Source organism: Vombatus ursinus, unplaced genomic scaffold (genome assembly GCF_900497805.2).
Source record: "Vombatus ursinus unplaced genomic scaffold, bare-nosed wombat genome assembly UNPS02014798.1, whole genome shotgun sequence".
Classification (NCBI taxonomy): domain Eukaryota; kingdom Metazoa; phylum Chordata; class Mammalia; order Diprotodontia; family Vombatidae; genus Vombatus; species Vombatus ursinus.
Window position 1 is genome coordinate 46,816,765 of NW_020954576.1, and position 15,932 is coordinate 46,832,696.

At 45.2% G+C, this 15,932-nt stretch overlaps 1 protein-coding gene across 1 annotated transcript in view; it reads right to left on the bottom strand.

Moving 5' to 3' along the window:
* Positions 1-5,364: 5,364 nt before the first annotated feature.
* MAPKAPK2 (mitogen-activated protein kinase-activated protein kinase 2) overlaps positions 5,365-15,932 on the bottom strand; it is a 60,233-nt gene continuing 49,665 nt past the window's right edge. The window contains exons 2-10 of the mRNA XM_027871390.1: positions 12,178-12,317; positions 11,771-11,835; positions 10,997-11,076; positions 9,400-9,526; positions 8,759-8,834; positions 8,232-8,356; positions 7,807-7,892; positions 7,585-7,665; positions 5,365-6,547 (exon numbers count right to left, since the gene is read on the bottom strand). Coding sequence (XP_027727191.1) covers positions 6,404-6,547; positions 7,585-7,665; positions 7,807-7,892; positions 8,232-8,356; positions 8,759-8,834; positions 9,400-9,526; positions 10,997-11,076; positions 11,771-11,835; positions 12,178-12,317 — 924 coding nt within the window. The 3' untranslated portion in view covers positions 5,365-6,403. The remainder of the gene's footprint in view (positions 6,548-7,584; positions 7,666-7,806; positions 7,893-8,231; positions 8,357-8,758; positions 8,835-9,399; positions 9,527-10,996; positions 11,077-11,770; positions 11,836-12,177; positions 12,318-15,932) is intronic.

Here is a 15,932-nt window from a genome sequence, read left to right on the forward strand (position 1 = left end):
GCTGGACTGTTTTTTTGCCTTTCTTTGTATCTTCAGCACTTCACACATAGTACACACTAAATGAATGTTTGTTGACTAAAAGGCACTGTGATGAAAATTCATTCGACCTGCTAGTTGTCCCTAGGTCTCTCCATGTGCTTGAGAAACTCCATTCCAAGGATGGGTTCCATTCTCAGATTATGAGACCTCTCCCCACTCAAATCCTCATCTAGGCTGAGTGCTAGAGGATCATGTTGAGTTTGCTAGGTCTTAGAACAAGAAATACAGGATTGAGGTTCTGCCATTAAGAGACAGCTGGAAGGGGCTTTAGAAGAGGATGTTTAAGACACAGAATGTTCAATGTCAGAGCTGAATGGGACTTTTGAGACCATTTAAGGCCACAAAGTGGTGCAAAGGATAGAGCACTGGCCATGGAGTCGGGAAGACTTGCGTTCAAATCTGACTTCAGACATTTATTAGCTGTGTTACCCTGGGGAAGTCACTTAACCTCTATTTGCCCCAGTTCTTCATCTGTAAAATGGAGACACCCTGGAGAAGGAAATGCCAAAACACTCCAATATCTTTGCCACGAAAACCCCAGGTGGGATCACGAAAAGTCTGACATGACTGAAAACAACTGAACAACAGCAAGGTCCAGCTCAAATGCCACCACCTCCATGAAGCGTTTCCTCCCTCCTCCTCCAAGGAGAAGTCAGCTTTCTGCATTTCCATGGCATTTTAGACCTCTTCTGTACTACAATGGTGTATGTTTCAGCTTCTGCAGCTATAAGCGGGATCATATCTTACTCTTCTTGGTATATCTTGAAACAAGAAACCCATAGGCATTTATTAAGTGCAAATTAGGTGCTAATCACTTCCCTACGCTAGGAGCCCAGGATGCAAAGGCAGAAGGAAACCCTCTGCCCTCACAAAGTTTCCGTTCTACTAAAGAATTAAGACATACAGAAACTAAGCATGCACAAGGGACGGGCACTGAGCTTCTGACTTCATTGGTAGAGGAAACTCCCTGAATGAGGAAAGTCCTGCTCCCAGTGCAGGGTGGTGCTTTTTCTATGGCTTTTAGTTTTTGAGAGTTACCTAGAACACTGAAAGGGTAAGTGAGCTTTTCAGGGTCACACACAGCCAGGAGGAAGCCTTGAACTCCCTGATTGCTAAATGTAGACAAAATAACTGATCAGGTAAATTAGTGGGGGTAGCTGAAGGGTGGGGATCAGGAAATGCTTCATATAGAAGGAGCCAAAACAATGTTTTGAGGGAAACAAGGGATTCTAAGCGACAGAGATGAGGAGGGAGAACATTCCAGGTAGGAGGAACTACCAGTGGGAGCCTGGGTAATAAGCTGTTATATTGAAGAACAGCAAGGTCAATTTGATTGAGCCAGACAGTGCAGGAAGAAGAGTAATATATAATCAAGCTGGAGAAGTAAGTTAATGCCAGATTGCGAAAGGCTTTGAAAGCCAAACAGAGGAGCCTGTATGTGATCCTAGAAGCAAAAGGGAGCCCGTGCAGTTTATTGAGCAGGGGAAGTGACCTTTACTTTCTGAAAATCATTTTGGTAGCTAAATGGAGGATAGATTGGAGTGAGGAAGGATTGGATCAGGGAGGTCAATCAGAAGGCAATGGCAATAATGCAGGTAAAAGGTGACGAGGACCCAAAGTAAGGCAACTATTGTGTGAGCAGAAAGAAGGGAGTGGACATGTTGAGTAAGAAATAACAAGATTTGGCAACTGATTGGTTATGTGGGGTGAGGAAGTGTGAGGTGTTGAGGATAACACCCATGTTGAAATCCTCAGTAACTGAAGGATGGTGGTGTCCTCAACAGAAATAGTGAGCACTGGTTGAAGGGGAGTGAAACGGAGGTCAGTTTTAGACATGTTGAATTTGAGATGCCTAGAGGCATGTCAGTTTGAAATATTCAAAAGGCATTTGGAGATATACAATAAACTCAGGAGAGAGCCTCTTGGTAAGGCCACTGAGCAAGCACAGAGACAGGACAGAGCCCAGGACCACTCTATGCCAGTCTAAATGGAGTCTAGGATAGTATTAGCTTTTTTTGGCTGCCACATCACACTGCCCACTCGGTTGGAGCCACAATCCACTAAAACCCCAAGATCTTCTTCACACTAACTGCTTTTCTCAACGAGCATGATATGGCTGATGAATCATCAAAGGAGACTGAGGACCTATTCTCACTTGTCCCCCAGGTAAGAAAACCAAGAGAAAGCAATATCATGAAAACCCATGAAGAGTGTGCAGGACTGACCAATGCTACAGAGAGATGTTGAGAAGAAAAAGTATGAAGACAAGATCCTCCAACCTGACAAAAAAGAGCACATAGGTAACTTTGGAGAGAGGAGTTTCAGTTGAGGGATGAGATTGGAAGCCAGACAGCAATGACAAAGGGTTGAAGAAGAGTGATACAGGAAGTGAAGACAACAACAGCTGTAGACAGGGGCTTTTTTTTGTCTTTTTTTTTTAGGAGTTTGGCTATAAAAGAGAGGAGAGCTATAGGATGATAGCTTGAGAGCCAGTAGGACCTCCTGAAGTTTTTTCCCAGGATAGGGGAGACAAGCACAGGAATCAATAGATAGGGGGAAATCAGTAGATAGGAAAAAGGCAGGGGGGAGAAAAGAGGCTCACAGTGAATGGTCTCTAATTTCTCAATCAAGTATGATTCAGCTTAAAGGATGAGGGGAGAAGATGGTGGGAGAGTTGAGAAGTTTGAACAGTTTCTTTACGGAGTGGGAAAAAGAATGAATTAGAAAGGAGTAAAAAGACAGCCTTGCTGGGGTGAGCACAAACAGAGGTTAAGTGACTTGCCAAGAGTCACACAGCTAAGAAGTGTCTATGGTTAGATTTGAACTCAGGGCTTCCCAATCCCAGGCCCACAGTTCTATGCACTATGGTGTCACCCATTATGCCACATGGTAGTACAGAGTAGTTTTTATGTATATATTTGCTTTGCTTGGTATTCAAGGCTACACAATCTGTTGCTAACCTACCTTTTCAGCCTAAATTCACCTCCACTGCTCCTATGCCTCTCTGAAACAGTCTATCTGAACACATTTTATATCACCCCATCTCCATGCCTCATAGTTCTCTGGGCCTCAGTCTACCAATTTAATCTTGACCCATCAGATGCAGTGGGGTCCAGTAAAAGAAGAGCTGTATTTGTTGTCGGGAGATGGGTTCAAATCCTGGTTCAGAAGCTGCTTACTTGTACGACCATGACTAATCAGCTAATTCCTCTGAGCCTCGGTTTCCTCATTTGAAAAAACTGGGAGGAAGGAGAGGTCAGAGTGGACTAGATGATCTATACATTATCATTTTAAGTCCATCTCATTTGCCACCCCTCTAGGAAGGCTTCCCAAATCTCTGAATTAGTAATGACCTTCCCTATAACCCATCCCCAAATGTAGCTCTCCAACCTCACAAGATGGTTCATTTGTATCTCTCTGATGCACTGATCATTAGTAGTTATTCTTACATGTGCCATATTCCTGCCACACCTACGTCATTGGGTCATTGGAAATAAAGTACTTTGTAAGACATTATAGAAATGAGTGATTATGATTTCGTTGTGAGATGTTACTAGCCTCATGAGGACAGGTGTCCTATCTTATCTAAACTTTCTAATTCTTCTGGCTCTATACACATTACATGTATACAATAAATTTGTTTAATTGCTGGTGGCGTGAATGCTGAATTCCCACCTCCCTCTGCTGGACTGTCTTGTTACTACACTCCCAGTCCATATCATTTCCCAACCAGAGTGGCAGCTCTCCATCTCCATCTACTCTCTCAATAAAGGACACTTGTGCTAACATGGCAGCTTTCCCCCCACCTACCTGGCTTAGAAGGTTACCTTCTTCGAAAATGGAAGCCATTTAAAAGAATGCTAGGGTCCAATGGCAAAGGTAGTAAGGGATCCTGCCCCTGCTTTGTTCCCCACAAAAGGAAATTGTGCTTGGTGAAGCTGGCTTCCATTCCCCAGCATCTTTTTCATCATATGGAGGGTGGCATGGGTTCACAAATACAACTCTACCAGCCACTGACCCTCCTCTCACCAAACCCAGAGGACAACCACATCTCATTAAACATGCACTATGGGCTCCAGGCTTGGTGTCCACCTGGGGTCTCCACAACTTATCTGATCAAATTAAGTAAGAGCTCATTACTGAGGATTCCCCATTGCCCTAATGGCTGCTTCCTTTCCCATTCCACACCCCTCCCCCCAAAGACCCTTGTAAAATAGATTTCCCTAAACCACAGATTCAACTCACCCTCTCCTACAATCCCCTAAATGCTGGATTTGGAAGGGAGGGAGAAAGATGTTGTACCAGTCGGAGATGTATGAGGAACTGGGAGAAAACGCAATGGAGGTAGAGAAAGATGAAAAACTTTCAACTATTAAATCTGTTTAGTAAAGACAGTTTTGATCATACAAAACAACAAGTTAACAATAATCCGAGGGCCAGACATACCATTTTGTGGGAGGGGACGGGAGGTCAGGAAGCATGGTAGACATTCAACCCAATCCCCCAATGCTCCTCCCCCATATGCCCCTGAGGGAGATGAAGAACCGAAGAGCTACTCCCAGCTCCTTCCCCTCTGCCCCCTCCACTGCACCGGTGGGGGAAAGAAGGCCTAAGACACCAGAACATGGGGTTCCTCCAATTCCACTCCTACTTAATACTGGGAAGAAGGGGGAGGAGGTGTCTCTCCACCCCCACTGGCCAGCTGGAGAAGTTATGGAGGGGCTAAGAGAGCCATCAGTGAAGAAGTGGGTAGAGGTGGGGCATCTTTGGTGAGAAGGCTTCCTCTCTGTCTTCCAGGTCACTCCAGGTCACTCAAAGGAAGGACAGGAAGGAGAACCCAGAGGAAGTAAGCCTAGGGAAGGGGAAAAGGCAAGGGGGTTCCACAGCTGGAGGAAGGGCCAAGCAAAACATAAAATCTTTATGGTCGCAACAAATAGCCCAGGCTCATCCCCAGACAGGGTGGGAGGTTAAAAGGCGGCCCAAGAACAACAACAAAAAAAGGCTAAAATCCAGGAAATATAAAACCAGGAGAGTTTTAAAATAAGAGAGAGGCAAATGGGATAAGTTGGATGGCCCTTGCCACAGAGGCCCAAAGGACCTTATCTCCCACTCATCTTCTGGAGTGGGGCTCTCTGTCTGCTCCCAGCTTAAGGTAGCAGATATTGTGGGCTCAGACTGGCTCCAGATTTGGACAAGAGAGCGGGGGGGGGGGGGGTGGGGGGAGGGGGGCAAAAAAAAAAAAACCAACAAAACAAACAGGGCCCTGGACACTATCCTCCCCACTCCCTGGCCCTATATACCTCTGGTTAGGAAAGGGGAGGGAAGTTTTTTTTCCCAAACACATAGTGTTCAGGGAAAGTGGGAAAAGAGGGATCATTCTGAATCCTAGGACCACTCCTTCCTCCACAAGATAGTACTGCCTTCCCATTCACTGAGGAGGAAGGGAGGGAGGACTGAAATTCTACACTAAATACTAGATTTGGAGGGAGGAGGAGGAACAGGAAGGCCCCTGTCCCTTTTATCTCAGTGCCAATGTCAGGGAAGTCCTTTCCCTGCCCTCAGAGCTCTGCCTATTAGAGAGAAAGACCATGAGCCAGTTTCAGTCTTAGCCAGCTTCCCATACAGATGGATATGTGGACCTTTCCCTGGGCTGTGTCAGATCCAAACAGGAAAGCCCCTCTGAGTAGCCTCAGGGTCCCCTACCCACCACAAACACACTGTTTCTGCACACTGATTCATAACCCCTTGTCCACACAGTCACACATCCAGCCCTGTATGCCTACCCCCTGGCCACAGCTCCAGCTGTCCAAGGCCTCTGAGTTAAGGCAGGGGGAGCCCCCTGAGGCCAAGTCCCCTGGATCCCATACCAAAAAGGCCCTGTCCTCCACAGGGCTCAGCCTCCCAGCCACTTGGCCCCCAAGTCTATTGAAGCCTCAGACTGGGGTGAGGGGAAGGCAGAGGGAACAAGGTAACAAACACTGAGTCACCTCCCTGTAGCGGCTCCCCAAAATACCTTTTTAAAAAAATCATCCTGTGACTTGGGAGGGAAAACAGGGAAAGGAGGAGAAAAAAATAGAAATTTTATAAAAATTCAAGGCCAAATCAGCCAAGAAAAACTGCACAATGAGGAAGATCTTGAGAGCAACTTGCCCCCTTGTCCTCACCTCCCAACCTCCCAAGGGTCAGGTCCAGGAGCTCCAGGGAAGGTGGCAGTTAAAGGACCAGAATTCATCTGCTGACAAGTTTCTGGGCTCCATGCAAGTAGGAGCTGGGGGAGGACAGGTCTGTGTCTCTGCTTTTAAAAAATAGACTTAGAGAGTTATTGCTTTCCCTCCATCAGGGCGGGAGGAGTGCTGAGGGTGGCTCAGTGAGCGAGGGCAGCTGCCTCCAAAGCCCGGGCTTTCTTCCGCCTCTTTAGGAGCAGAGGGTTGGTGGCATCCTCAATCTTCTTAATCTTGATTTGCTCATAGTCAACACGCATGGTGGCCAAGGCACTGGTCATCTCTTCCTGAGGAGGAGAACAGCAAGGGTGAATAGAAGGAGAGGAAGAAATGAGACCAGATGGGGAAAGAATGAGAAGGGAAGACCCAAGTGAAGCACAAAGGTACAAGAAGAGGGAGCAGAACGTTTAAAAAAAAATGAAAAGAAAAGAAAAAAGGTAAGAGGACATAGAACAGTCAGAACATTGGGTTTGGCTAATAGCACCTCCATATTAGGGATGGACCACTAGCTTCACGTGGACACCATCACTATTTCAGGCAACTCTCCCAAGACCCCAGAAGAAAGGACAGCAAGTACAGCAGAAAGACTGGAGGAGGTCCAATAACCCAATTCAACAAACATTTCTTAAGTGCCCAGGAAGCCTTTCCCAATCACACTTAATTCTCATGCCTTCTCTCTGTTGATCGTTTCCCATTTCACATGTCTATAGTTTGTTTGCAGATGATTGTTTCCATTTTGTCTCCCCATTAGCTTGAGTTCCTCAAAGGCAGGGACTGTATTTTGCCTTTCTTTGTATCTCCAGCTCTTAATTGGATATCTGGCATACAGCAGGTTTTTAATAAATGCTTATCGACTGACTGCCCAGATATAAGGCACAGCCAGATTTGGGTTCGAGTCTAGCCTCTGACACTTATGTGTAATTTTAGCCTCAGTTTGCTTATCTGTCCTTAGATGATCTATAAGGTCTCCTCCAACTCCAACATTTTATGACACTAAATAAAGTGATGATTCATCGTGGTGGGGGGTAGCAACACAAACTGAGAAAACTGAATCCTTATCCCACAGTGCAGACTGGGGTTTGTCTAGGGGTGACCAGGAGTTTTATTTCTTTGACATGAATGCCCTGAGACCACAAAAGACCAATGACACCAGATTCTATAGCATCCTCCCTCTCCCCTCCTTTATTATCAAATGAGATATTTGTGAAGCAATTAGTACATTGCCTGGCACACAGGAGGTGCTACATAAATGCTTATTCCATCCAGGAGCCAGCACCCACTCTTTCATCTCCACTCCAACTCCAAAGCAATGCCTTTCCCTTACCTTCACATCCTCCCACCTCTCCTTGTCTTCCTTCAGGACTCTGCTGGTGTGCAGTGGAGTCTGAGGGACCTGCATTGATTGCTTGGAGGAGAGAAAAGGAGATTTAGGATCAGACCAAAGTCAGAAAGATTCCCCTGGACAGGAGTTGACTCCTGCTCTCCCCATTCCTAGGGGGGGGTACTCCTGGGTTTGGTAGGGGTCCTCCCAGCAGACCCATCTCACCATAATCCAAGGATGATTCATAAACTCAGTGATGGTCATTCTTTGAGTTGGTTCTGTCTTGAGTAGATTCCGGATAAGCATTTTGACTGCACAAGAGGAAAAAGAAGTTGATTTCAGAATTCAAGCTCCATGCTTCCCCACCCCCACCACCAACTACCTATAGCTCTAAAAGAGAGAACAGGTTCTCATTTGAGATAAGATTCCCCAATGGAGAGAGCACTAAGGGTTGACCACAACTAAGCTTTTCAAAGTCCCCACAAGCCCTGATAACCTAATCAGGCATTCTCCCAAATTCCTTCACACAATTCTCATTCTCTCTCTCTCTCTCTCTCTGTCCCAAAATACATGGCTTTATACATCCACAGATGAATAAAAATAGCCACATGGGTGTATTTTATGTGCCCTAGAAAGCTGAGGTCTCTTACCTTCCTCTGATACCTCTGACCACTCTGGATTGGGAAACTCATACTGGCCCATTCGGATTCGAGTCTTCATGCCAGGAGAGATGGCAAGGCCATGGTTGGAATAGAATGGAGGGTAACCACACAGTCTAGACCCAGAGAAAAGAAGAGGAAAAGGAGGGAAAGATGAGAGGCATTATTTGAGAAACATATACATGGAAAAAGGGGGAAAGTCTGCTTCTTCCTTTGTCCCACTGATAGAAGAAAGGGGATCTCAGTAATTTGGTCCCACGGTAAAAAGCAATGCAAGAATAGTAATCAGGAATCCTGTGCACCAAGTACCTGCCCATGTGGACAGTTCCCACCTCCTTTTCAGCTTCAAGGATAGGGGTAGAGAAGAGAGAACAGATTATTTGTAAAGATCTCCCACAGAAATCCACATCTAACCAGAAAAATAATGGTAGCATCCTCCCACCGCACCACACATTGCTCATCCAAGCTCTGGCCTATGAGAGAACAGTGCCTGCCCACCCCTTTCCCATAGCACTCACAGGATATACATGATGACACCCAAAGACCACATGTCACAGGATTTATCATATTTCTCGGGGCCCAGGACCTCTGGAGCTGTAAAGGAGAAGAGATTACTGGGATTGGAATATACTCCCAGAAGCATGAGAGAGGTCCTCATCAGTGCCTCAGCACTGATTCATTCTCCTGGGTATACCGCTATATCCATCCCCAGCACCACGGAAGAGACCCATTTGGGAAAACCCAAATGGAGAAGGCTGTAGACCTTCCTTTCTCCTGGAAGGAGAAGAAACATCTACCATTCTCCACAGATACTCAAATGCTACAACCATCAATCATTTGGTTCTAGAATTTAGAGGTGGAAAGGGACCTTACACATCATCTAGTTCAACCCTATCATTTCAAGGATGTGGAAGACTGAGGCTCCTAGGGATGAGATGACCTGTCCAAGGTCCCAAGACTATAAAAATATGGAAACTGTAAACCTTAGTAGGCCATTTTAACCACGCCCTTGCTTCTGGTCATGACTATTTATCAAAACCCACCTCGGACTGAGGCTCAAAATGCATAACTTTCTTTGGGTTGTTGGCGACCGGAGCTCATTGAAGAAGGGAAGAGATAGGGGAAGCGTGAACCCTCTGCATCTACTCTTAGAACTTACCCACATAGTACGGTGTGTAGCAAGGGGTAGTGAGGGAATTATGGCTGGTGGTTTCCTTGGCAAAGCCAAAGTCAGTGAGCTTCAGGATGGCATTGGGCCGTTTGGAGGAGTATAAGAGATTCTCAGGCTGCACAGAAACAAAAAAGAGAAAGAGAAGTAAAGGCTTCACTGAGCCTGTGGGACCAAAACTAGGAGCCATGAGGACAGCCAATTCATCCATTCAAAAAACATATATTAAGGGTCTGCTATACCTCAGGCACTGTGTGTGTGTGTGTGTGTGTGTGTGTGTGTGTTAGGTACTGGGGACACGATAGAAAGAGGGGAGGGGGTGGTGACCAGGAAATCAAGAATGACCTCATGTAAGAGGTAGCACCTGAGCTGAGCTATGAAGGAAGGTAGAGATGGTGTCAAAGCTCCCTAGGTCATGGAGGGAGTACATTTGGCAAGGGGAACAGCCTGTGCACTAGCAGAAAAACAGAAGTTGGAATGTTATATACAGAAAACAGTATTTATTGTTTGGCCTATTTAGGCCAAGTTGGCTAGACTGGAGAGCAAGTGAAAGGAAGCAAAATGCAATAAATCTGGAAAGGTTGGCTAGAGCCAGATTGTGAAGGGTTTTAAACAGTAAACAGGAGTTTTCCCTGTATTCCAAAACTAATGGGGATGCGCTGAAGCTTCACTCACTCACTTATTCATTCACTCAATCAATCAACAAGTACTGAATGCATCTTAAAATCTTAGAACTCTTCTAGATGCTGAGGAGAATACAGAAGCATATGCAGTCTTCAAACAGAAGGAGCTTATTAGGCAAAGTTAGGGAGAGAAGGTACACAAAACAGCTGTGAGAAAACAATATAAGACAAGATAATTAACAGCTTTCCTGGCTGCAGAAGTACAATGAAGGAGATATTCCTGTGGGCTGGAAGGGGAAGGGAAGACTTCATGGGGGAGGCTGGGCTGGTCTGGATAGGCAAAGAGAAGAAGGGAAAGGAAGTGCAGGCAAATTCTTCTCCAAAATCCAGCAAGCAAAAGGTCATAACCCAAATCTGATGAAGTCAGTGTGGACCTGGCCATGCTCAGAGTCAGCAACGACCAAAGTCAGGGAGAGGCTGTCTCAGCCTACGGGAGTTGGTGTAGGGAAATGAACCAGAGTTCTCATCATCATTGTGGATATTCATCCAGGATAAATGAGCTGACAATTAACAGTTTACAGTTTACAAAGTAATTGACATACAATAGTTTGCTTGATCCTCATAACAACCCTGTGATTTTACAGATATTTTTGTCCCCATTTTGTAGAAACTGAGGCGCAAAGAATGATAATCAATGTTACATATAAGGGTTAAAAGTCTGCAAAGCACTTAACATAAATTATCTCATTTTAGCCCCATAACAACCTGGGAGTTGATATTAACAGGCGTTATCCATACTTTCTGGAAGGAGAACCTAAGGCTCACAATAGTTAGGTGACTTGTCCAAGGACGCACAGGGATTGACAAAGCCAAGATTTAAATACCCCTACTATATCACTGCCAACCCTTGCTAGTATCATTCCAGAGCCTCCAGATGGGGGAGGGGAGGGGTGCGCAGCAATTACCTTGACATCCCTGTGCGCAATGTTGATTGAGTGTAAGTACTGAATTGCTTCACCAATGCTCTTCATGATGTCAGAAGCCTCTGGGGGAAGACATAAGAAAGAAGGTCTTGAAGTTGAGCCTCGAAGCTTGAAGCAATTCTAACACAACTCCAACTCCTTACTGAGGGGCCCTAACCTCAATATGGAACTGCAATAGAGTAGAATGGTGCTCAGTGTTGGAAGCCTTGAGCCTCACAGGTGTGAGCCCTTAGACAGCATCAATCAACCCACAACGATCTCCAGCACTAGGGCACAAAGAAACAAACAGTATCTGCATTGAAGGAACTTACATTCTAATGATGCCATCCCTAGAACAGCAGTTCTTAACTTGGGATCCACAGACACCCCTCCTCCAAGGTGTCCATGCCAAAATTTCATAGGAAAAACATTACTTCTTTATTTTCATTAACTTTTGGCTTTTTTTGTAATCTTAGGCATTTTACTCTGTGCATTTAAAAACATTATTCTGAGAAGGGATCCATAAGCCATACTAGACTGCCAAAGACATCATGACACAAGCAAGTTTAAGAACAATGCCCAAGAATGATGTCAGCAAGGTCAGTCATGACCCCAGTCTGGAATTACTCAGCCTGGCAGAATTCCAGAATGGGGGAGAGGGCAGCGACAGCTATTAGAGTAGACCCTTAACCCTACTACAGAGAGTCTCCTATGGCAATCATAGTTTCTAGGGAACTTACTCAGACCTTTCTGCCTCTCCCAAGAGGGCTTGCTTACCTCTCTCAGTGAAGGCCTGGTCTCCCCGGTCTTGGATGCGGCTGAAGAGCTCTCCACCATCCATGCTGAAATAAAAGCCAAAAGACAAGCAATGGGTTTTTGAAAATGGAGCCTCTAGCTATCTCCCACCTATCTCATCATGCGCCATCCTTCAACGACAACAAAAAAATCAATCATTTACATGTGAAGATTTCCCTGTTACTGCCAAGATTGCTATAAGAATGAACTAAATGCTGGATAACTGGATTGAATGGGGCTGAAGGAAATGTTGGAGAGGAACAGGGAGGCAGAAGGGTTGAGTAGGGAGTGGAGCTGGAAGGAGTAGGAGGCTGAGATAAAGGGATGAGCAGGGAATGAGGGTTTTGAGGGGGAGGAAGAAGGAAGGGTGTGCAAGAAGAGTCTTTCACCATTCCATGATAATCAGGAGACACTTCCTTCCAGCATACAGGTTCTCATAGACATCCACAATCTTGACAATGTGTGGGCACTGAGAGGCTCTCCAATGCAAATCCACCTCCCTTCGGGCCTTGGGGCAATCCTGAAGCATCTGCAGACAGAAACAGAGCCCATGAATGAATGACCAAACCATGTGAACCAGCAAAGCACTCTGAAGGACAGACCGGAGGCAAGTTACCAGGTGAGTCAACACCACCAAACCACAACCAGGAAATGAAGCTACAGACAGTGCAGGACCCTGAATTTCAGAACCTCAGGAACAGGAATGCCTTCCTGACACCTCATTCTACTTCTTGACCAGACCCTGCATTGGAGGGAGCAATTCACTGAGGACCACTTATCAGCATCAGGCACGTGAGCCCAAGGGCTCTGGGGAGTAGCATCATTCCTCCTTTCTACCCCTAAGCCCTCCACTCACAGCCACTGGTCCTGCTTCCAGCCCAGCCATCACAGCCACCACCTTGAGAGTACAAACCTAATGGAGATGTGGCCTAGCAACTGCATCTGTGGGTATGGCAATCACAGCTACTGAGGACCCAGAAAAGAAAATTCTTGCCACAAGAAAATTATAGGATTTTATCAGCAGAAATGTCATTCATTAAAGAAGAGGCATTGCCATCTGTTTTGGGGATGTACCCTAAAGTCAATTGTCCGAGCCATCTCTCTTGTAGCTGAAACCCTCAGTATGTTTAGTCTTCCCCTATCTGAATGAAAACTCCCTGATAGCAGGGACCAACTTATTGTATCATCTGTATTCTCAGCACTTAGCTGAATACTTTGCACACAATAAAAGTTTAAGGCAGTTAGGTGGTGAGGTGGATAGAGTACAGGGAAGGAAGTCAGGACTCATCCTCCTGAGTTCAAATCCAGCCTAGACACTAGCTATGAGACCCTGGGCAAGTCTCTTAATCTTGTTTGCCTCAGTTTTCTCATCTGTAAAATAAGCTAGAGAAGGAAATGGCAAACCACTCCAATATCTTTGCCAAGAAAACTTCAAATGGGGTCATGAAGAGGCAGACATGACTGAACAACTTAAAGGGTTTAATGCTTTCTTCTCCATTCATTTGTTTATTCATAAAACGTGGGAAAATCATCACCCTGCAACTAGTTTGGTGATGAGCCTCTCCAAAAATCAGTTAGCAGAATCCCTGCACAACCCTGATCCCCCAGGCCTGTGCTTGAAACCTTTCCCGTATGATGGGACCTGCCAATGTTTGACAGCACAGTCTTTGAAAACCAGGGTCAGGAGTATGTCTGCACCACAATGAGGCATCAGACTATTAATAGCTCACAGTTACCCAGCACATTGTAGAGTCCTTCCCTCACAATGGTTCTATGACGGAGGCAAAACAGCAAGCACTTTTGGACAAGACCTGTGGTTTCACTCCTATGAAGTATGGAAACTCCCGCTACCAATGTTCTGTAACTTATGATCCTAAACTATAAACTGGAGTAAATAGAGGGCTAGGCTGACTTCAAATTCTGCCTCAGATACTTACTCGCTGTGTGACCTTGGGCAAGTCACTTAACCCTGTTTGCCTCAGTTTCCTCCACTGTAAATGGGGATGATAATAGCTTCCAAGGGTATTGTGTGGCTCAAATAAGATAATATTCGTAAAGTCCTTAACAGTGCCAGGCACATAGCAGGCACTTAGTAAATGCTAAGAAACTAAATAAAGTTTCCTTCATTCCTTCAACAGATGTGGACAGCACTGAGCAGGGAAGTGATTTGCTCTGGGTGACCAAGAGATAGCATTTGAACTCCTTTTCTAAGACCAGCTCTCTATTCACTGATACCACCTTTTTGGTCCAAGTGTTACCAAGCCTGTTTTTCAGATGGAGTAACAGACTTGGAGAGATGACATAGCTTATTCAAAGTCACACACCTGTTAAACCTAAGAGCCTAGATCGGACTCCATGTCTAAGGTTCCTACCACTTCACCACCCTGTCTCGTACTGATTGCGAGATCAGAAATAAACCCAACCTGATCTCTCTGGGATATTTTGGAACTGGCAACCACTACAGAGAGCTTCCTAACAGTTCCTTAGGTTACATTTTCCAGCTGAGCCCATCTGCTTATGGACTTGGGATATAGATGCTCAAGGGTTGGAAGTGTCCAATAGAATGGTTAAACCAAGACATAGAGGGAGGTGGAAGGGGCTTAAATAGAGGAGAAATTGGAAGTACCTCCAAGGGTCACCTAGCTGCATCCCCAGAAGGCACTTTAGGACTCACATGTCCAAATCCATTCCACTTTTCTGTCCATTCAGATTGCCTCTTTTTTTCTTAACCAGCTAATAAGTAGTTATTGAGCACCCACCAGGGGTCCCAGCATAATATAGGCACTCTGAGGGGACATAAAAGACTGAAGACAAGGTCCTCCTCATCACAAATCTGACAATCTCACAGGGAAAAAAAATATGATTCCCTGCAAAAGATAAGCAAGAAGACTAGACAGAATGCAAACAAGCAGTGACTTGTGTTCATAGAATCCTAGATTTAGGGTGTGAACAGTGAGGGCGGCATGGCCAGGGAAGGTTACTTGAAAGAGACAGGGTTTGAACTGGTCTTTGAAGGATAGATGGGATATGACCAGTTAGAGGAGAGAAGGAAAGGCATTTTGGGGTGAGGAGAAACAAAGGTGCAGACAAGGGAGGAAGAATGCCTGAGAAGTGTGGGAGACTGAGGGAATGCCTGGATTAGAAAAAAAGTTAAATAATGGGAGGTCAGAAGCAAGAAAGAGAAGGAATTAAAATTCAATAGGCAGAGTTGGAGACAGATTGTGGAGGGCTTTGGGAGCCAGAAAGATGTGTTTTCAGCCTGAAAGAGAAAGAATGAAGCTTGGTGTTGGGGCAAATACTGGGTTTGCAGTCAAAGGGCCCCCTGGGTTTGAATCCGGGCTGTGCTACACACATTCTCTGTGTGACCTTGGACAAATGATTGCCCATCTAGACCTGAGTTTCTTCATCTGTAAATTAAGAGGATTGGACTACATAATATCTGAGGTCTCGTCTAGCCCTAAATCTCATGATCTTTTGAGTCCATGCTGGGGATGGTCTTCCAGAAGACACTTTAGCTCAATGATCCTGTGACTTCCTTGGTAGCCATAAGAACATGCCCAACCTAGCTCCTGTCGCTTACTGCCTGCCTGACCTTGGGCATGTCCACATCTGTAAAACAAGGGGGTTAGAGCAAATCCACAATCCTTTTCAAAATAAATGAAATATTGCTATGGAGTCACACTGCCACCTAATGGCTATGTTGAAACACTACACAGATTCTCCATCGGAGGCCCCCCTCCCCTTTCAACTTGATTATTAGCCCAAGCCAGAAATAAAGTTGAATTTTCATTTCCATATTCTAGGGGATGGATATGTACAATGAGCTGCCATTAATCTGGTTGCCTATTACAAACTCCTACAGTGGCACCAAGCAGTAGAAAGAAATCTTCACTATTTGGTTCTACTCAACAAACATTTTAAAACACATCCTGTGTGCTAGGAGTTAGAATACAAAGATAAAAACCAGACAGTCCCTGCCCTCCAGGAATTTTCATTTGCGAAGTGGGGAGTGGGGAAGTTGGGGGTGGTATACAACACACAGCACTGGATCACGGGTTTAGAGCCAAATGGGATTTTTTTTAACTTTAAATGTTAATGGATTTTTTTAAAAGTTTATATTAATTTATTTATTTTTAGTTTTCAA